This window comes from Esox lucius, chromosome 24 (assembly GCF_011004845.1).
Source record: "Esox lucius isolate fEsoLuc1 chromosome 24, fEsoLuc1.pri, whole genome shotgun sequence".
Lineage (NCBI taxonomy): Eukaryota > Metazoa > Chordata > Actinopteri > Esociformes > Esocidae > Esox > Esox lucius.
In genome coordinates, this window is record NC_047592.1 from 28,243,417 (window position 1) to 28,266,481 (window position 23,065).

The 23,065-nt window shown below is 42.8% G+C and overlaps 1 protein-coding gene across 4 annotated transcripts; it reads right to left on the minus strand.

Annotated features, from left to right (window-relative positions):
• Positions 1 to 6,679: 6,679 nt before the first annotated feature.
• batf2 (basic leucine zipper ATF-like transcription factor 2) lies at positions 6,680 to 22,618 on the minus strand. Of its 4 annotated transcripts, none has more exons than XR_002196027.3 (4): positions 22,515 to 22,610; positions 22,177 to 22,276; positions 21,714 to 21,830; positions 6,680 to 8,207 (listed from the first exon to the last, which is right to left on the minus strand). XR_002196027.3 is itself a non-coding variant. In XM_020043096.3 (4 exons), exons 2-4 carry the CDS (start codon positions 22,327 to 22,329, stop codon positions 7,557 to 7,559), a joined length of 921 nt encoding a protein of 306 aa, XP_019898655.2. In that variant the 5' UTR covers positions 22,330 to 22,338; positions 22,515 to 22,618; the 3' UTR covers positions 6,681 to 7,556. The 4 variants fall into 4 exon arrangements, 3 of the variants coding, with proteins under 3 accessions (XP_019898655.2, XP_019898656.2, XP_019898654.2); XM_020043096.3 differs by having other exon boundaries at positions 6,681 to 8,207; positions 22,177 to 22,338; positions 22,515 to 22,618; XM_020043097.3 differs by having other exon boundaries at positions 6,681 to 8,207; positions 22,177 to 22,335; positions 22,515 to 22,617.
• Positions 22,619 to 23,065: the final 447 nt, after the last annotated feature.

Sequence of the window (23,065 nt, forward strand, 5' to 3'; positions counted from 1 at the left end):
TCAAAACCTGCAAAACCGGCAGTGTATCAAATACTTGTTCTCCCCACTGTATTTCATATGACACATCTGTTCTATACTCTTGTATATATTTGCTATAACCTTTTTATACACTGTTTGTGCTCTGAATGTTGATAAAACTGTAAATAACTTAAATACTGTGTCATTTTTATTTGTACCCTTTAGCACTTAATCTGAAATTAAAAGCCTGAATACATTTGTAATTGTCTAGTTTTGTTTTGCCCATGTTTGCTGTATTGATAACATGAAAAATTCAAACAAAAGTCAGAAAAGTATTTGATATTCTGTTTTTTTGTCATATTTATTTATAATTTATAGATATATTTTATAAATGTATCTTTTTTAATAAACTTATTTCATGCTCATCCTATCCATGACGTACATTTTGATTGCATGTGGTTAATGAAACCACGCTGTATAATGGTTCGATTACACTAAAACTTTTGTCATCACACTAAATATGCTGATGCTGTGTATAATCAAGAAGTCTAAGGTAAGGTAAGGAAAATGTGTGCATTCTTTCTCTTATTGTCTCTGGCCATTAATTTCCTAGCTACTTCTGAAGATATTGTGGTAGCATGCTACCTTTCACCGTCAAAGAATCCTCCCAGTGTTTACACTGTATTTCTGATCAATTTGATTATATTTTAATTGAATAAATATTTTCTTTTCTTTTGAAAACAAATACATTTCTTAGTGATCGCAAACTTTTGAACGGTAGTTTAATCACCTGTGAATTCACATCAATTGAACTTGCAGGTGCCTAAACTGCTAAAAGCAGTTGCTAGAGTTGCTAGATCAAGGCTCACCTAGTCTACGCCTCCAGTAAACCTCAGCTTCTGCCTAAGGTTTTGTCTTCAAGTGAAATGCATGCTCAATTGGGTTGAAATCAGGTGACTTACTTGGACATTGCAGAATATTTCACTTCTGTGTTGCTTTCGCAGTATGTTTTGGGTAATTATCCATATGTAAAGTGATGCGCCGTCAAATCAACTTTGCTGAATTTGGCTGAATCTGAGCAGACAATATATCCCTGTGCACTTCAGAATTCATCCGGCTGCTTCCGTCACATCATCAATAAACACTAGTGACTCAGTGCCACTGGAAGCCATGCATCCCCATGCCATCACACTGCCTCTACCATGTTTTACAGATGGTGTGGTATGCTTCAGATCATGAGCAGTTCCAAGCCTTCTCCAGACTTTTGTTACCATCATTCTGGCACAGGTTGATCTTAGTTTCATCTATCCAAAGAATGCTGTTCCAGAACTGAGCTGGCTTTTTTAGATGTTTTTTTGGCAAAGTCTAATCTGGCCATTCTATTTTTTAGGCTTATGAATGGTTTGCACCTTGTGGTGAACCCTCTGTATTTGGTCTCATGAAGTATTCTCTTTATGGTAGGCCTGGATAATGCCATGCCTACCTCCTGGAGTGTTCTACACTTGGCTGGATGTTGTGATGGGGGTTTTCTTTAACATAGAAAGGATCCTACGATCATCCACCACTGTTGTCTTCTGTGGGCATCCAGGCCTTTTTGTGTTGCAGAGTTCACCAATGCTTTCTTTTTTTCTCAGAATGTACCAAACTGTTGATTTGGCCACTCCTAATGTTCCTGCTATCTCTCTGATAGAATAAATTTTTTGAAGACTAAGGATGGCCTGTTTCACTTGCATTGAGTGCTCCTTTAACCACATTGTGGGTTCACAGCAACAGTTCCAGAGCTTTTACCTGCATTTGATGAAGAAATAACGAAGGAATAGCCCACAATAGTCCAATTACTTTGGATCCCTTGAAAAAGAGGGGCCTTCATATTAAAGAGCTATACTTCCTAAACCCTTCCTCCAATTTGGATGTGAATACCCTCAAATTAAAGCTGAAGGATGGCACTTTAAGCCCATATTCATTATTTATTTATAATGTAACAAGAAAATATTTTGGTAAACAGCCAAAATGACAAAACCTGTGTCATTGTCCCATTATTTTCTGACCTAACCGTACCTTTGTATGCCTATACTCAGAGTGCCTATCAACAGTCCTTAACTGTTGTATATAGTCTACAATAAACCCTGCTTACTATAAATGTCATTAGGTTGTATTTAAAACAAAGTAACCACATGGGTACTCTACACACATAACAATCAGTATGGTATATAAATAAATCAAAATCAGCTAGGTCATGTGGTGGTCCAAATGAAGCTGGTAAGTTTATAATGCGGTGACGTTAGTTCTAGATTGGACTTTCAACAGGCATTCGGCTCTTCAAATCTCAATAGCTCTTTAAAGAAGTATACATGTTATCCAGTATTGGTCTCATTGTGATTACAAAAGTGGATACCATGTTGCACAGCTCTTATTTACCCATATTTTAACCAAGCATAAAGTTAACGTGCCACAGAGAACTAACCACTGTGTATCGGAGCTGAAACCAAAAAGGAAGCGATCTGAGGGCTGGTGATGGTTGTGGGAGCATTCAAATTGTATACAAATGCAGCCATCTTCTTCCAACCTCAAGTTTCAATAACTCTTACAAAAAGTATACAATAACTACAAAAAGTATACACTCACCTAAAGGATTATTAGTAACACCTGTTCAATTTCTCATTAATGCAAATCACATGGCAGTTGCTTCAATGCATTTAGGGGTGTGGTCCTGGTCAAGACAATCTCCTGAACTCCAAACTGAATGTCAGAATGGGAAAGAAAGGTGATTTAAGCAATTTTGAGCGTGGTATGGTTGTTGGTGCCAGACGGGCCGAGTATTTCACAATCTGCTCAGTTACTGGGATTTTCACGCACAACCATTTCTTGGGTTTACAAAGAATGGTGTGAAAAGGGAAAAACATCCAGTATGCGGCAGTCCTGTGGGCGAAAATGCCTTGTTGATGCTAGAGGTCAGAGGAGAATGGGCCGACTGATTCAAGCTGATAGAAGAGCAACTTTGACTGAAATAACCACTCGTTACAACCGAGGTATGCAGCAAAGCATTTGTGAAACCACAACACGCACAACCTTGAGGCGGATGGGCTACAACAGCAGAAGACCCCACCGGGTACCACTCATCTCCACTACAAATAGGGGAAAAAAAGCAAAAATTGGACAGTTGAAGACTGGAAGAATGTTGCCTGGTCTGATTAGTCTCGATTTCTGTTGAGACATTCAGATGGTAGAGTCAGAATTTGGCCATCAAATGCCACGGCCTACCTGAGCATTGTTTCTGACCATGTCCATCCCTTTATGACCACAATGTACCCATCCTCTGATGGCTACTTCCAGCAGGATAAGGCACCATGTCACAAAGCTTGAATCATTTCAAATTGGTTTCTTGAACATGACAATGAGTTCACTGTACTGAAATGGCCCCCACAGTCACCAGATCTCAACCCAATAGAGCATCTTTGGGATGTGGTGGAACGGGAGCTTCGTGCCCTGGATGTGCATCCCACAAATCTCCATCAACTGCAAGATGCTATCCTATCAATATGGGCCAACATTTCTAAAGAATGCTTTCAGCACCTTGTTGAATCAATGCCACGTAGAATTAAGGCAGTTCTGAAGGCAAAAGGGGGTCAAACACAGTATTAGTATGGTGTTCCTAATAATCCTTTAGGTGAGTGTATACTTGGTCCTATTCATGTATAAATGGGTTACTAGTTAAAGGTACTGAGTCCCCATGTTTGGATAAGAAAATGAATGTGGGAGAGGGGCATCTGGTGTTTAGGGTCATTATTGACTGGTATCAGCAGATTATATGGTTACTCGTAAATCTGTATAACTCATCAGAGTCTATCTATTGTTTGTCCAGATGCAGTGAGTCTTCTCCTAGAGTTGAAGAGGTTACCCAGGTGAGGGGACAGCCCGCCCTATACAGATGGGCAGCATCTTACCACTCCCCTTTTTACTGTAATAAATACGAACTGTTCATGTATTAAGTTAGAGACTCCTCAGATTATTATTTTTGTAAGCGTTTGACGAGTCTCTCTGTTTGCAAATAAACTGTTAATTGTGCAAGAAAATGAAACTGCATATAAACTGCATATAAATGTGTAAATCTAAATAGAAGGTTGCTGGTCTATGATCCCATAGTTTTACCATCTCATATTCTTCTCATGATTAAGGCACCAAGGACAATTACTGCTACGATAGGCTGCTGTACACAACACATATCAGACCCTCTTATCCGATCAGCTGCTGGTTATGCAGGCATTTACCCCACTGAATCACACCTAAGCTTGTGAAGTTATTGTCCTTTGATGTTTAGGCTGATATGTGTGTAGAATTGGGTTTAGATGGGGGCCTGTAAACATTAGATTTCCTGATATATGCTTAGCCACAACCAAGTACTTGTGTTCCTATTGAATTATTCCCAAATTCAACCAAATGCATGAGGTAAGCTACTTGAATAGGCAATGGCAAAGATGTTGTTTGTTAATTCAACCATTAGAATATGCTTTGGTGAAAACATGAATGCTTAGCTTAAATTAGCAACAACATCAAATAATGACATCTTACCATGCTAGAAGCAAAGTGTTAGCAGGTGGATTCACACAACAGAGTTAGGGGAAACACGGCTAGCATTCTTGTTTGATGGGGTTTTGTAGTGAGACTGCAAGGAGAGATATTCTAATTTACTCACATCCATTATAGCCAACTAATGCTTTTTCAGGCTGTTGTTGTTAAACTAGTGTAGCGTAAACACAATTCACAACATGAATGCCAACTCTTCAATGATATACTGGAAAACAAATTCCTGTGAAGCACTCGGGTCAACTCAACCGCCAATTAAATTACTGTTAAACAATAAGTACGTGGTTGTGGCATGATCCTATCAGCTCCCGCTAATGTCGAGCTCTAACTATAGATGGCTCTGAGGTAAAAAAAAAAAAAATGTGTTAATGGCAACTACTGTTTTTTTAGTAATTTGCACGCGTTAACTGTGACAGCCCTAGTTGTGACACATTCCTCCTGCAACCATTATTACATATTTAGTAACTTCTGCCACAGTACAGGTGCATTTAAATTTTTTCATACCTGTTGCTTGTTCACCTTTTCCTACCACAGTCAACTTTCCATGAATATGCTTTGATACAGCACTCTGCGAACAGCCAGCCCTTTCAGCATGACCTTCTATGGCTTACTGTGATGGTAATTTTATCGATCAGAACTCTTTAAGAAGGAAGTACAGAGACGAAATACTCTTGGCACATTCTAACAGTTTTATTAATATTTGCAAATATGAGAGACGCGTCAAACGCTTACAAACATAATCATCCGAGGAGTTTCTAACTCAATATAGCTCATTCAACAATATATATCACATAGAAAAGAGGTGTGGTAAGTTGTTGCCCATCTGTCTTGTGTAACATTTACCCAAAGGGCGGGCTGTCCCCCCACCTTATCCTTAACTCCTGAGGAGACACAATGTCTGGATAATCAACAGAGACACTAAAGGGTTATACAGATTTACGAGTAACCATCTAATACACTGGTGCCGGTCAAGGAAGCTGGTCAAGGATGTCCCCCTAGGACAAATACCAGATCCCTCTCGGCATCTTTAACTAGTAACTCATTCATTCTCACATCAAACAACGGGACTCAGTCCTTTAAACAGTAAGAATGCATCAGGTTTCAACATTTCCACAACACTTACCCTCCTTGTGATGGGTGTTGATGAGTGTCTTCTGGACAACTGTCAAATCAGCAGTCTTCCCCATGATTGTGGTTGTGTGTACTGAAGGCTCAGGCAGTTAATTAGCTGATGAGAGCTGTTCTCAGGTCGACATTTCTGTATTGTACATTTTATATTCTAATAGTTTGTGATACTGGATTTTTTATTTCCATGCGATGTAAGCCGTAATTATCAAGATTGAAACAAAAAAGATTTGGGGAATTTGGAGGCCAAGTCAACACCTTGAACTTGTTGTTGTGTTCCTCAAACCATTCCTGAACCATTTTTGATTTGTGGCAGGCCGCATTAACCTGCCGAAAGAGGCCAATACCATCAGGGAATACCGTTGCCATTCAAGAGTACACATGGTCTGCAACAATGCTGAGGTAGGTGGTACGTGTCAAAGTAACATCCACATGAATGGTAGGATCCAAGGTTTACCAGCAGAACATTGCCCAAAGCATCACACTGCCTACGCTGGCTTGCCTCCTTCATATAGTACATCCTGGTGGCATGTGTTCTCCAGGTAAGCGATGCACACACAGCCGTCCATCCACGTGATGCATTACAAAATGTGATTCATCAGACCAGGCCACCTTCTTCCGTTAATCCGTGGTCCAGTTGTGATGCTCACATGCCCATTGTAGACACTTTTGGCAGTGGAGAGGGGTCAGCATGGGCACCCTGACTGGTCTACCTGCTACGCAGCCCTGTACACAACAAACTGCGATGCACTGTGTGTTCTAACACCTTTCTAACAGTAACAGCATGAACCTTTTCAGCAATTTGAGCTACAGTAGCTCATCTGTTGGATCGGACCACACGAGCCAGCCATTGCTCCCCATGTGCATCAACGAGCCTTGGCCGCTTTTCCTTCCTTGGACCACTTTTCATAGGTACTGACCACTGCTTCTAACACATAAACTTTGAGGACAGAATGTTCACTTGCTGCCTAATATCCCATCCACTGACAGGGGCCATGATAATGAGATTATCAGTGTTAGTAGTCATAATGTTATGGCTGATCAGTGTATATCTGTTAACATGTTTATTTAACAATGAACAGATGTATCTGTAAACACATCAGGTAATGTTAATTAACATGTTAATTCATGTTTACCAATGCATATGTAAAGTGTTATAGTGGAAAAAATAATGCATTAAAAAGGCTTTCCTTGGGTAGTGGCGTTTTGTGTTATGACAAGTAACATGTATAATTGTTCATTTACAAAATATGCCTCTGGGTTTACATACACTGTATATAAAATCTATAAATCTCAGCATATTGCTGATTGTGGTATACTCTGTTTTTTCCCCATTGTGATTTAAGTGTAAGAACATAGTTCAAAACTCTGTCACTTTTTACATATTCTCACCACCTTACTAAAGCACTCCAAAATATATAAATTCTATAAACTTAAAGAACAATATCACTAACATAAACATTACATGCACAAACCAATAAACCCTTATTTGGCACAATATCGACATCATTTTTCATTGTGTTTGATTCTAGAGTTCAATATTGCATTCAACAAATCACCTCCATCCCAAATGATCGTATCACGTTATTATAAATATCATGTTAAGAGGTTACGGACACATAAAAAAATATACATTTTAGAATGTTGAATAATTACATTCATAGTCTAAATATATTAATATAATTTCACAATGGACTCTTGACCACAGATCTAGGATCAGTTTCCACTCTGTTCATCCTAACCTAATTAATGAGTGGGAATGGCCCAAATTGACTTTAGATCAGTGTCTAGAGGCCAGCTCCACCATAATCCAGAAATGGACTACCATTTTGGCAGTTCAGGTAAATGCCCTGTGGTCTTTACTAACTTCTCACCACAGTCTGATTCCATTAGAACCTGCACCATGTAGTCGATTCGGGCGCGCAGAGCCAATCAGGACTGTCCAGAATGTCAGAGAGAGAAAGCTCTACTGGGTGTTCATTGGCTGATGTCAATAAGGTCAGAGGGTACTGGGTCACCTGGCAGGTCATAGGGAGAGATGATAGAGTTGAAGAGGCCAGATGAGGGCCAGTGTCAGTAATTGGGGAAAGATGGTTTGAAGTAGTTTGTGTGGCAAGAAAGGACTCTACGGTAGTTGTTGGGGCAATACTAGACCCTGAGGTAATTAAAGAGGAAAGTATAGGGTAAGGGTTAGTATTTGTCACATGGGTAGCTGAGGGAATATTTGTGAAAGCAGACACCAGTGACAAGGTAGGAGAAGGGGCAGGTGAATACGTTCTCTGCCCTCCAGTCTCTGTAATAAGAGAGCCTTTGGTACTTTGCTGGCTCTTAGAAGGTCCAGGGGTAGTCACAGGAAAAATATTTTTATTGGACAGGGGCAGGATCGGACAGCTGGGGGCATCTTGAGGAATAGGGCAAGGTCCGAGGCGGCAGAGAGGTTGGTGTTGCTCCAAGGTAACTGTGTAATGCTGGAACTCTCTTCGTAGACCAGCAATCTCTTTCTCCAGAGCTGAGTTACAACACTCCAGGGTCTGTAGCTCCTGCAGTAAGAGAGAGAGAGCAGAGGGAGAGAATTTTGGCATGAAGAGGTGAGAAACATTTAGGTTTAAAATAAAATCAGTTTTCATTTCATTTAAAGAGAGAGAAAAACTTTAAAATATTTGAGAAATAATTTTCCCAAAGTGGTTGATATCCACCTGACCCATCTTTCGCTATTTCTATCTGTAGCGGTGATTCCCTAGAAAAGGTACTAGCATTAATGCATCCCTAGATATCGTTTGAAAATACCACGATTTCATATATATGGTACACAAATCAAAGCTATGAGCTTTAGGTCTGTATTACGGTAAGAACTTTTTGCCCTCTTATCTTACCTTCTAATCCCCTGTAATACAGATCAGTCCATAGGTATTTGGACAGTGAAAAAAAAAATTATTTAGGCTCTGTACTCAAGCACACACGATTTGAAACATATACAGTGGGGAGAACAAGTATTTGGCTGAGTGCTACAGCGCAACCATGAGGAGTATGGGTACCATGATGGCCAAGGTCCTTCAGAGCGTTTTGAAGCGTTTTGAACCAGAGGGGATCGAGCTATGGACCTGTGAAAATGGTACCTGGTCCCCTAATAATAATAAAACTAACAAAACCAATAGGGTACCAGTACCTATGTCACGGTGCGATGAGCAGCAGGGCCGCCGTGCCAGATATTCTCAGTTTCCCATCACACACAAATGCATCCCGGACTTGTTCTGTGTCACATGTCTATTATCGTTCATACCAGGTCCCTGTTAGCTAATTTGTATGTGTTTAAATGTTATATATAAGTTATAGTTTTCCGTTCGTTGTTTCGGTTTTCTTGTTTGTTGAATAAACCCACAAATGCGATATATGCCTGCACCTGGTTCCTTGCTCACGAAACACCACACGAAGAGTGACAGAATGATCCACCAAAACTGGAACCAGCAGGCTACGATGGAGGAAGATAACCTGTGGAATCGCCGCCTCCTCGAGTGCATGCTCGGCACGTTTCTCTACTGAGACCTGGAGCGGGAAGCTCCCTTTACCGTGGAGCGCGTCGAGCGCGTACTCGGGGAGGCGTGCAGACAACGGGCCATCACAAGCACTAAGGAGCTGCTGGCCCGGTACCCATTCCGTCTGCGGAGGGACCTCTTCCCTTCGTCGGGGAGAGCCCAGCCGAAAAGGGCAGCACAGCACTCGAGGGCAAGGTGCCCAACACCTGGTCCGCAGTCCTCCACAGAACCGAGGCCTCCCCAGAAATGTTTTAGGGGGAGGCTATGGGGGTGCCCGAGGAGGGTCGTGACGGCACCTCCTCTACGTCCAGTGTCTGCGCCATGGCGCCGACTGTTCCCTGCTGCCCGGGAGCCGCAGCCAGCGCCCCCTGCTGTCCGGGAGCTGCAGCCAGCACTCCCTGCTGCACAGAAGCGGCAGCCAGCGCCTCCTACCTAGCAGAAGCGGCACCCCATGCCTCCTAATTGCCAGAAGCGGCACCCCGTGCCTCCTAATCAGAGGTGGGGGACTCGAGTCACATGACTTGACTCGAGTCTGACTCGAGTCACAATTTTCAGGACTTGTGACTTGCTTGATTAAAGTATGAAAATGACTTGACTTGACTTTGACTTGAGAACAAGTTACTTGAGACTTGACTTGACTTGAAGTGGAAGACTCGACAATGACTTGAACTTATAATAAACAAACAGCAATACAATTATTTTACATGTTGTGACATCAGCACCACTAATCAGCGTATGTGCCTTTAACGCTGCACAATTCAAACCGCGCAAAACATGGCAGACAGTAACGTTAGTCGAGCTCCACAAATAGTATCGTTTGGATACAAAGACGTTGAACTGGACCGTGTGAATAAAAAAAGATTTGCCAGATGCAAAATATGCAACAACGTCAAATTTCATTCGTTATTTTAAGAACCACAAGGAAAGGTAAGAAAGTAATATCTTTATATTCAGTTTCACTCTATTACGTTTAAGTTACTAATGTAATTAATTAATCTTTTGTTTGTCATAATTTGGCCTTGGTTGCATATTATGTTTGGTTTTTTTTCTTGTTAGAAATGTGACCATTATCATTACTGAATACGTCTGGTAAATAGATGTAAGGAAATTTGACTATAACAGTGGCATAGCCTGAATTTTAATGTTGATGGGCATCTTAAAATGAGCGGGCATGTATATTATTACACATAGGCTATAATGTCTGTATTAAATGTGGGCATTTTCAAGTGTTTGTGGACTGCGTGTGGAAACTAAAAAGCATTAACTTTATTGTATGAAAGGCTAACATGGAGGCGCCGATGTGATTAGCACCTAAACATTTCGAAGAGTTTTTTTTTTTTACTCATACAGACAAGAATAATTACAACGTAATTACATATTAGGCAGTTTTTCAGTCACAATAATTAGTTTATAAGGTTGTTGTTATTATTAGCCCTTATTACATGGATTGGCTGAATTCCAGTGCAGAATGCGTGTTATTTCTTGATAACAGACCGTTGCCTTGAAAAACAGCGGGTTGCAATTGACGCAGCAGGATTCTAACCAGAGACGGAACGGACTATTTTCTTTAGAGGAAGCAATACAATCGTTTTTAAATCAATAAATTCCTTTTGAAATCAATATTTTGTGTGAAATTATAGATTTATTTGGTAGCTAGCCATGTAATAAGCGGGATAAGGTATAGCGAGGCGGTTGTTATAGCGAAAACAACCCCTTCAGGCTGATTCAAGATCCTTCCGCTTCGTCCCCCCAAAAAATTGTACCGCGGAGGAGAAAAATATTTGATTTTGAAATCGAGCTTCGCACCGAGCGCACGTCAGAAACAGAGGACAGTGTGTGTGTGTGTTCATTTCTTTAGTACTGTGACTTGACTCGACTTGACTTGCTTAGGGTGAACCCTTGACTTGACTTGCTTGATTTATCTGAACTGTGACTTGTGACTTGACTCGAGACTTGATGGTTTAGACTTGAGACTTGCTTGGACTTGACCATGTGTGACTTGTCCCCATCTCTGCTCCTAATTGCCAGAAGCGGCATCCCGTGCCTCCAATTTGCCAGAAGCGGCATCCCGTGCCTCCCGAGCCTGTGGAGGAGTGGCCTCTGCTGCCTGAGCCCGTGGAGGAGTGGCCTCTGCCGCCTGAGCCCGTGGAGGAGTGGCCTCTGCTGCCTGAGCTTGCCTGGGTCTGGTCGCTGGCGCCCTCTTCTGTCCCGGCCACCCCGGCGCCCTCTCCTGTCCCGGCCGCCCCGGCGTCCTCTCCTGTCCCGGCCGCCCCGGCGCCCTCTCCTCTCCCAGCTTCGAACCCTCCGCCGGCTACCGACCCTCTGTCGGCTCTCCCGGCTTCTGATCCTCCGTCGGCTCTCCCGGCTTCTGATCCTCCGTCGGCTCTCCCGGCTTCTGATCCTCCGTCGGCTTTCCCGGCTTCTGATCCACCGTCGGCTCTCCCGGCTTCTGATCCTCCGTCTGCTCTCCCGGCTTCTGATCCTCCGTCGGCTCTCCCGACTTCTGATCCTCCGCCGGCTCTTCCGGCTCCTGAACCTCCGCCGGCTCTCCCGGCTCCTGATCCTCTGCCGGCTCTGCCTCCCCGGCCTGTCCCGACGGCTCCGCCGCCCTGGTTAGTCTCGGCTGTTCCGCCCCCTCGGCGGGTTTGTGCCGATGGGGGTTCTGCGCTGCCTCCCTTGGGGTGGGGTTCGTCTTGGCCCGTCCGGTGGCCGGGCCTTTGGGGGGGGGGGGGGTACTGTCACGCGTGCCAGATATTCTCAGTTTCCCGTCACACACAAATGCATCCCGGACTTGTTCTGTGTCACATGTCTATTATCGTTCACACCAGGTCCCTGTTAGGTAATTTGTATGTGTTTAAATGTTTCCCCTCTGCTCCGCACATGGATCATTGTTATTGTCAGTTCGTCTATTGGTGAGAGTTACGTGTATGTACTGTTTGAGAGATTATATGTATAAGACGTGTTGTCGCGCACCTTTATTTCATTCAGTATATAAGTTATAGTTTTCTGTTCGTTGTTTCGGTTTTCTTGTTTGTTAAATAAACCCACGAACGCGATATATGCCTGCACCTGGTTCCTTGCTCACAAAACACCACACGAAGAGTGACAACCTATGGTACTTGGTCCCCTAAACATGTAAGTAAAAAAATGTCTTGTCTCTTTACCAACGATTAATACGCTGTTATCCTGGCTAAATTATATTTTTCAATCATATACTTCTTTACATATCAACCCTTACCAGGTCATTATATACAATGGGGAGAACAAGTATTTGATACACTGCCGATTTTGCAGGTTTTCCTACTTACAAAGCATGTAGAGGTCTGTAATTTTTATCATAGGTACACTTCAACTGTGAAAGACAGAATCCAGAAAATCACATTGTATGATTTTTTTATAATTAATTTGCATTTTATTGCATGACCTAAGTATTTGATCACCTACCAACCAGTAAGAATTCCAGCTCTCACAGACCTGTTAGTTTTTCTTTAAGAAACCCTCCTATTCTCCACTCATTACCTGTATTAACTGCACCTGTTTGAACTCGTTACCTGTATAAAAGACACCTGTCCACACACTCAATCAAACAGACCTCTCCACAATGGCCAAGACCAGAGAGCTGTGTAAGGACATCAGGGATAAAATTGTAGACCTGCACAAGGCTGGGATGGGCTACAGGACAATAGGCAAGCAGCTTGGTGAGAAGGCAACAAATGTTGGTGCAATTATTAAAAAATGGAAGAAGTTCAAGATCACGGTCAATCTCCCTCGGTCTGGGGCTCCATGCAAGATCTCACCTCGTGGGGCATCAATGATCATGAGGAAGGTGAGGGATCAGCCCAGAACTACATGGCAGGGCCTGGTCAATGACCTGAATAGAGCAGGGACTACAGTCTCAAAGAAAACCATTAGTAACACACTACGCCGTCATGGATTAAAATCTGCATGTCCAGGCCCATCTGAAGTTTGCCAAGGACCATCTGGATGATCCAGAGGAGGAATGGGAGAAGGTAATGTGGTCTGATGAGACAAAAATATAGCTTTTTGGTCTAAACTCCACTCGGCGTGTTTTGGATGAATACAACCCCAAGAACACCATCCCAACCGTGAAGCATGGAGGTGGAGTGGAATAAAGTCACCCAACAGCAATGTGACAGACTGGTGGAGATCATGCCAAGACACATGAAGGCTGGGTTTAAAAATCAGGGTTATTCCACCAAATATTGATTTCTGTACTCTTCCTAAGTTAAAACATTAGTATACTGTTGTGGAAAATTGAATATGTTTTCTTTGCATTATTTGAGGTCTGAAAACAATGCTTCTTTTTTTGGTTATTTTTATCAGTTGTTATTTTCTAGAAATAAAAACTAAATAGTAATGTTTTCAGTAGTTTATAGAATGAAACAAAACTGTTCATTTTACTCTATGAATGTTAAAACCAGAGAAACTGATAATTTTGCAGAAGTTTCTTAATACTTTAATTTCAACAAAATGTCTCAAACACAAAACATTTTATTGACAAAGTCCTTGTATCTTATATTCAGCTGAAGATTTTCCTGGGGTCCCTACCACGCTGTGGGCCAAGTCTAAAACTGATTTGGGACTAATGACAACGGCCAAACCAATAGAAATAACACCCAAATCATCTTACAGACCTAGGATACGGCAATACCCCCTGAAGCCAGATGCAATTGCAGGAATCGCACCAGTAATCTCGGACATGGCAAAAGCTACTGTACTGGTGGAAGACCCAACATGTGAATGCAATACACCCATTTTCCCAGTAAAAAAGGCAGATTCAGGAGCATGGAGGCTGGTGCAAGACCTGAGAGGTGTGAATGCAGCAGTAAAATCAAGAGCCCCGTGCGTCCCCGACCCACATACATTGTTAAACAGTTTGAAACCCCACCAAATGTTTTTCACCGTGGTGGATTTGAGTAACGCTTTCTTCTCCATTCCATTGCATCCTGATGCCAGACATTGGTTTGGTTTCACCTTTAATGGGAAGAAATACACCTACACCCGACTTCCCCAAGGCTACTGTGAAAGCCCTACTATCTTCTCCCAAGAAATTGAAGCATGTTTGAGCTTACATGATACCAAACCAACCTCCCAGATCCTAGTTTATGTCGATGATATACTACTAGCCAGTCCATCAGAAAAGGAGAACAAGGAAGAAGCCATCAAGCTATTAAAACATTTAGCCAACACGGGAAATAAAGCCTCAGGGAAACAACTCACAAATGCCCGGAAAGTGGCCGTGCAGAATTGCCCAAAGCCAAACACCAAGAAACACATGATGGCCTTTTTGGGACTGACCAATTACTGCCGCTCATGGATTCCAAACTATGCGAAGATCACCCAACCATTACTGGAACTCATCTACACCACAGAAATGGCAATGAAAGATAACATCATCTGGAATCCAGAAGGCACCGAAGCTTTCGAAATATTGAAGAACCAGATAGCATCGGCAGGAGTACTGGCCGTACCGGACTATGCAAAATTGTTCATCCAAACAGTGGACTATAAAGGCAAGTTCATGACTTCGGTCCTGCTCCAATCGTTCGGCACAAAACTAAGACCTGTAGCTTTCTACTCCAAAAGACTGGATCCAGTGGCTGCAGCCTTACCACCCTGTGTAGGCGCAGTTTGTGCTGCGGCCTTGGCAATCCAAGCCTCAGCCGAAGTGGTGTTATTCCACCCACTTACTCTCCGAGTCCCTCATTCCGTCGATATGTTAATAACGTGCACCAAGATGTCATTCATGTCACCGGCTCGACACTTGGCAGTATCAGCTATACTGTTGTCACAACCACATCTGACTATTGAGCGATGCACTACTTTGAACCCGGCCACCCTTTTACCGACACCTGAAGATGGAGACCCGCATGAGTGCATGGAACGAACTGAGAAGTGCTGCAAGCCGAGACCAGATTTGAAAGATGTAGCCCTGCCTGGAGCAGACCAGGTTTTTGTGGATGGGTCTGCGTCCAAATCAGAAACGGGAAAGAACCAAGTGGGATATGCAGTAGTTACGCTAGAAAAGACGCTAAAGGCTGAACGACTACCATCAAATCTCTCGGCACAGGCAGCAGAGATAATTGCATTAACGGAAGCATGCATCTTATATGCAGGAAAAGAGGTATCCATCTACACTGACAGCCAGTATGCCCATTCAACCCTACACGTCTACGCTGCACAGTGGGCAAGAAGAGGCATGACCACCTCCACTGGCAGACCCGTGGAACATGCGGAGTTACTCATAAAGCTGTTAGTAACTATACAGCTTCCAAGAGCATTGGCCGTGGTAAAATGTAAGGCACACACGAAGGGGACAGATGATGTAAGCAAGGGGAATGCATTGGCCGACGCTGCAGCGAAATTGGCAGCCCTGACACACCCGATCATGATCAGCATGGTGGGACAACACACCGGGTGGACGGTAACCACAACCACTGGAGAACATTGGATGGTAGGACGGCAGGTAGGGAGGGGTGGTTCAGGTGTGGTCTACATGACTGAACCCATACAAGACCGGATACAAGAACCAGAGTATGATGAGACCCACGTCATCAAGATTGAACCAAAGGAGGCGGAACACTGTTCACCTCTATGTCGGCCCTGACACTGAACACTCAAATCAACCCCCTCATACCAATTGAGGTATTGAAGGATATGCAACAGCACGCATCAATAGTGGAAAAAGAACGATGGGAATGGGATGGTGCCGCAAAGAACGATGGAGGGATATACACTGTAGGGGACAAACCCTGACTGCCAAGAAACGTGTTCGCTCTGGCTGCAAGATTGAGCCATGGTCCCTGCCATGTCTCAACAGGAGGGATGGAACTAATAATAAGGAATGCGTTCCACGCATCTCCAGGACTAAACTCTTATTTTAAAAAAATTTGTAGACAGTGTTTGATTTGCTGTAAGCACAACCCTCAAGGTAACATGTAAAGAAATTGTTCCAAATCATGGTATCCCGAGAGTAATCTGGAGTGATAATGGGACTCATTTTGTAAATGAAATCATACAGAACATGAGTCAACATTTAGGAATTACATTGAAAAATCACTGTTCATACCACCCCCAAAGTGCAGGGTTGGTCGAGCGTACGAACGGGACTATCAAGCTAAGGCTTAGGAAAACCATGGAACAAACAAATAAAACATGGCCGGAATGTCTGCCGTTAGTCAAAATGTAAATGAGAATAGTACCAAACACAATGGGCCTGACACCTTTCGAGATAGTATATGGGAGACCTTTCAGATTAGCTTTGTGGGAGGGGGAACCATGGCAGGAGAATGAGGGGGAATTGGACCCATTGACAGAATGGATGTGCAAAATGTTTAGAGAAAAGAGTGTGCAAAATGCCAGTAACTTGCCAGTCTCCTTGTCTTCTCTTCCACAGGCTCTCCTGAAACCGGGTGACGAAATCCAGATAAAGGTCATCAAAAGGAAGTCCTGGGCGACACCCAAGTGGGAAGGACCGTTCCGAGTACTCATTACCACCCCAACTGCGGTAGAAATCGCAGAACGAAGCACCTGGATACATCAGTCCCAGTGCAAGAAGTTGACACCAGACGCTGCCCTTGAGTAAGTGGGAAGACGGACGGTATCAAAACCCTTGTCCGCCGAAGAAACCAAAAGACACTCACTCACCAGCCACAGGGAAAAACCACAAGGATTTGCTTGTTTGTTTTCTGCTGCTGTATTCCCATCATTCAAGTTATGGTTAAGCGCACTATGACTGGGGCTATGATCCAGTATGCAGAGATACATTACCAACAACTCAATGGACAGGAAATGTATGACAGACCGTATGACGATGTTTAGACTGTGTAAAAATGTAAATAACCAGACCAAAATTAGGGTGGTCGCTCCTTCCGAGGGCCGGAGGAGGAATTTTTGCCCATATGCTTTCGGGTTTTCGCCTCCCCCAGAGTGCTGTCTGGTGCATTTCTATCCTGTTTTCCTTTTATGAAGGTTGCACTGAAAATCTTAACCCGGAGAGGTGCATCATCTGATTTCAATGGGAACAACAGGAGGGAAATGTAAGAAGTTAATGTTTCATATAGGATCTGTCTCAATCATTGTGAAAGCTTTCACCATACCATACCATCTTCTTCCGCTTATCCGGGGCCGGGTCGCGGGGGCAGCAGTCTAAGCAGGGATGCCCAGACTTCCCTCTCCCCAGACACTTCCTCCAGCTCTTCCGGGGGGACACCGAGGCGTTCCCAGGCCAGCCGGGAGACATAGTCCCTCCAGCGTGTCCTAGGTCTTCCCCGGGGTCTCCTCCCGGTGGGACGGGACCGGAACACCTTCCCAGGAAGGCGTTCCGGAGGCATCCGAAAAAGATGCCCAAGCCACCTCAGCTGACCCCTCTCGATGTGGAGGAGCAGCGGCTCTACTCTGAGCTCCTCCCGGGTGACCGAGCTTCTCACCCTATCTCTAAGGGATCGCCCGGCCACCCTGCGGAGAAAGCTCATTTCGGCCGCCTGTATCCGGGATCTTGTCCTTTCGGTCATGACCCAAAGCTCATGACCATAGGTGAGAGTAGGAACGTAGATTGACTGGTAAATCGAGAGCTTCGCCTTGCGGCTCAGCTCTTTCTTCACCACGACAGACCGATACATCGACTGCATTACTGCAGAAGCTGCACCGATCCGTCTGTCAATCTCCCGTTCCATCCTTCCCTCACTCGTGAACAAGACCCCTAGATACTTAAACTCCTCCACTTGAGGCAGGCACTCTCCACCAACCTGAAGTGGGCAAGCCACCCTTTTCCGACTGAGGACCATGGCCTCGGATTTGGAGGTACTGATTTTCATCCCCACCGCTTCACACTCGGCTGCAAACCGTCCCAGCGCATGCTGAAGGTCCTGGTTAGAAGGGGCCAACACGACAACATCATCTGCAAAGAGCAGAGACGAAATTGTGTGGTCCCCAAACCTGACACCCTCCGGCCCCTGGCTGCGCCTAGAAATTCTGTCCATAAAAATTACGAACAGAACCGGTGACAAAGGGCAGCCCTGCCGGAGTCCAACATGCACTGGGAACAAGTCTGACTTACTGCCGGCAATGCGGACCAAGCTCCTGCTTCGGTTGTACAGGGACCTGACAGCCCTTAGCAAAGGACCCAGGACCCCATATTCCCCAAAGCTTTCACCAATCTATCTAAATTACGTTCAGTATAAGCCTAGAATAACATGTTCCAATTGAAACAGTTATGTGGTTTTCATTACTGGCAGATATGAAACACCATGCTTCCTACATATAACGCTCAGAGACAGTACAACCTTTGAGCAATAACAAGATGTTCCAGTTTGCAATAACAACTAGAGATAACCAAGAGGAAAAGGACATGTGTGTTATGACTACTGAACGCTGTGCTTCTAAATAAAAACGAGTCCACCCATGGAGAAGTGTGAGTTGCTGAGTTGAATCCTACTGTCAGGCGCGTTCCTGGCTCAGTAGAGATTAACGGCTCTCTCCCTTCTGCAGAAGTGACTTCTAAAACGTCTTTCTGACTCTTGGTGTGGTTCTTTCTCATTAGACAAATTAGACTATATAGAAGTTTGGTGAACTGAACCCAACAAGTAGTAAAAAATTTTTCAGGAAAACATAGATTACAAATGTGTTGTCTCCCCTAAATAATATTTAAAATAAAACAAAACAAGGTGGTATCTGTTGAAAATTCCATTATTTTTAGTTTCATTCTACAGGAACAGTATTCATGCCTTTCACTTGCTCCTGTTTCTCTGGGGTATACATATGAAGTCCCACGCATCGATGACAAAATCCCTTTGTCATCCATGACCATGAGTAAAACCAAAGAGGTGTCAGCTGAAAGAGGACAGATGGTTGTTGACATACACAGATCAAGTAAAGGATAAAAGAAATTGCACAGTTGAAAATACCTCTAAGCACATTCAGGGCAATAATCAAAACATTTCAGAAGTCTGGAAAGTTGCAAGTATGCCAAGAAGTGGATGCATGTGCATACTTCCCTTACACACTTCCCTTACACACAGTGAGGAAGATGGTGAGGGAGGAAAAGTAGAATCCAAAGAATCACAGCTTAAGAACTGCCAAGGCTTGTGGAATCTTGTACTTATAATGTCTAACAATTAACTGTTAGACACCACCTTCATGTCAACAAAGTCTATGGAAGTGCTGCAAGAAAGAAGCCCTTACTGAGCCGACAAACTGCAGTGTCTGGACTTTGCCAAGTGTATTCAAACAACATTTGGAATCGTGTGTTATGGTCAGATGAGAAAACAATTGAACTTTTTGGCCATGCGCATCATTGGCATGTTTGGTGACAAAAGTGGACTGCATACAATGAAAAGCAGCTGATACCCACAGTAAAATGGTGCTGGATCATTTACAGCTTAAGAACTGCCAAGGCTTGTGGAATCTTGGACTTATGTCTAACAATTAACTGTCAACAGTTAAGAATCAATGTTTTACATTGGTCAACTCAGTTTTCGGACTTAAATGCAACTAAAAATCTGTGGTGGCAGTCCACTTAAGACTATTAAGGATGTTGAAATGTTCTGGATGGACGTGATCTGAGATCACTCTGAAAGTGTGTGCCAATAAAAAAAAAAACACGCACACCCACACTACCACACACAACACTATCACACTGGTTTATAGTCTGGTTTTACCAAAGGACGGAAGAGAAAGGGAAAGTAGTTTAAAAGAGTGAAAGGGAAACTTGATGAAGTTGATTCTGCGTCAGAAATGCAAGTTAGGACAGAGGTCACAGTTTACTCTATACAGTGTATGAACTACGGTGTATGTGTTTCTCTTCATTTATTTTGCCATTTCAATGATTTGTTATCAATTTGGAGAGATTAGCTTGGATCCTTAGTTTCTGCATCAGGGAAGGTGGGAGAGAGAAAGACCAAAAGCAGGACGCACTACAGTACCTAATCTCCTGCCAAATGTTTAACCACATTAGAGACATATTTTCTACAGATAAAACAATGATAATCTCTCATGTCTGTTAGGTGAAGTACAGCCAGGGGCAATCATATTAGCAATATATGTGATCTGTTGCCATAAAATAATGGCAACCAGTGGAGGCAGTTAGCAATATTTTAGATCATTGAGGTCAGCCGTGTGTATATATACACACACACATACACATACATACATACACACATATATACACACATATATACGTATACACACACACACACACACATATATATTCCCTTGTCTGTAATAACTATTTACACATATTTACAAACTGTACACTGAATTGAGGGAGGGAAGGAGGAAGAGGGAGTATGAGAGAGGAAGGGGGGGAAAGGGTTTCTCTTAAGAGCAGGTCTTTCCCAGAAATGCCCTTCTAGATTGCAAAGGCATGTTGCATCATACACACACACTCTAGTTAACTATCCTTGACCCTCTACTTGAGTACTTTCTGTAAAACCATATTAGGGCAAATAAGTTCACATACTGACATGGGAATGTGTATGGAGTACTACACACGCACACACCAGCTAGAAAGGAATGCTGTGTCTCCCTACCGCAATTCTATAGAGGAGAAGGAATTTGTCCCTGGTTGCTGATTTTAGGTCAGTTTTGTGTTTTCATCACCTAATGGATTTATAGTAGCAGGAAAAGTACCAGGCTTCAACGCCACACTAACATAACTTTACTTAAAACTGAGCAACATCAGCAAGTTGGTAGGTAGAGAGAGAGAGAGGCATATCTAGACATACAGATAGACAGACAGATTGAAAGACAGAAAGTGAAAGACAAATTGAGTGAGAATGAGAGACTTTAAATACGCAGTATAATGCCACCTTCAAGGAAACTCAGAAGTTGGATACACTGATATGTATCCAATTTAGAAAATGTTCATAGATAAATATTGTCTGTGTAATAGAATTGGAAATAGAATATTGGAAGCACTATTTACAACAATATATGCGTGGTTCGTAGGAGCCGAGTATCTAAGCTGTCATGAACGTGGTATAAATTAGACAAAGCCTATCATGCAAGAGAGAGATTATGAGAAAGACAGCAGAAATACATTGTTATTTCAGACATATACAGATTAATTTATATTCATGTGCGAGTTTAGAAATGTGTTTGTTGGCTCAGGATTCGATCTATCGTTGCCATGATAACATTTTAACCAGTCGAGTAAACATAACCAATATATATCTATTAATTCATTTTTGCTTTTCAATCATACTTTAACGACTGTATTTGCACATTTTTAGCACATTGTACATGTTTAATAATGTAACATTTGAAGTGCCTTTATCATTTTCAGACCTTTGTATGTGTACATTACGTACAACTTTTGTTATAATTTTTATTTTATCCTTCGTATTTTCCACTCATGATAATAAAGTCCTTTAAATCAAAAGCGACACACTCAGAAGGTGCAGCTGAAATAAAAAAGTTTTGAAGGGAAAACAAGAGGGACAGAGAAAATGATAAAAGAAAAAATAAAGATGTAAATTAAGGAGTGAGACTGACCTGGTGGAGGATGTCTGCTCTCTCTGTCTGTTTTTTTCTGCTTTTCCGGGCAGAGTCTCTGTTTTTTGCTCTTTTTTTCCCACTCTGGTCCACACTCCTTCCCTTTTTTCCTCTCTCCTGGAATAAAAATAGGTGGAATCACTCAGTCACATAAAGGCCATAATTACTCACAAAAAATATGCATTCAATTTCCAGTAGATTACCTTTATTTTTGTTCCTTGAGAGCTAAACCTAGTTCAAATGTGAACTGGAATTGCTGTAAATGTTTATGTTACTGGCTGAATTACATGCATGTCATATGAACACTGGCTTTTTTAGCCTATTGTACTACTATAGATGCATACATGTGGGCTGGGATAAGTTACCTGCAATATTAGAAACTGATCTCCAGGATAATTTCCTATACATTTCTTATTATGCAACTATTCATCTCATTCAGTGAATTACTCATATATTGTCCTACCGATTCAGAAGGACTGGGGCAGTCCTCACCGGAGATAGACGCACTGAACGATATCCTGGGGCAGTCCTCACCGGAGATAGACGCACCACTGCATTCTGATCTAGAATCCATAAAGGATCCCTCCGGCGACATATCCGTTAGCAGGAAAACCATCAATAGCTGCTGAAAATACCGAGTCCGTTTCTACATTGTATTTGGAAAATATTGGTACGTCATGACTTGATGAGGCAATCTGTCGTCTGAATCTCTTAACTTGTCTTATTATCTCATGATAATAGCCTAATAATGTTATTGGATAAATTATTATAGCGGTTACCCAAATGATCCCATCCACTCACCTGCAGATCCCTTAACGCCTTGGTAGCATTCAGAAACTGGAGTGTGATTCACTTTTATAGTTTATTTTACAACCGGAGTCTCAGGAGGAGAGGGGGACCATGACAGTGTGCTTTCAGTTTCGGTTTATTTTAAACCGCATGGCTGCAAAGCAACCAGCGGATGTTTATCAGAGGGCGTGTGACCATAATTGACGGTCGAACCGCTTAATGGGAAGGTCTTAACTGTAAGGAAGGAAGCGTGGGTCTATCCTAGCGGAATTCTCAGTTATTTCAACGCCAGTAATTTTGGCACGGACGTGGGATAGGCTACAGCTTGAAGACTACAAGTTCCTATCTATTGATAAAATCAGGTAGAATGGACCTACATGAGACTTAACAAGATGGTTACACATACAGCTTTTGTGCTCAATGAAATGTGTAGGCATTTTAACCTTATATCAAGGAGAGTAAAGGATAATCTATACATAGCCTATATATAACTATCAAGCATGCTAACCAATATGAAGCAATTTAAATAATTGACTGAACGATATCCTATAATGTACATTTTT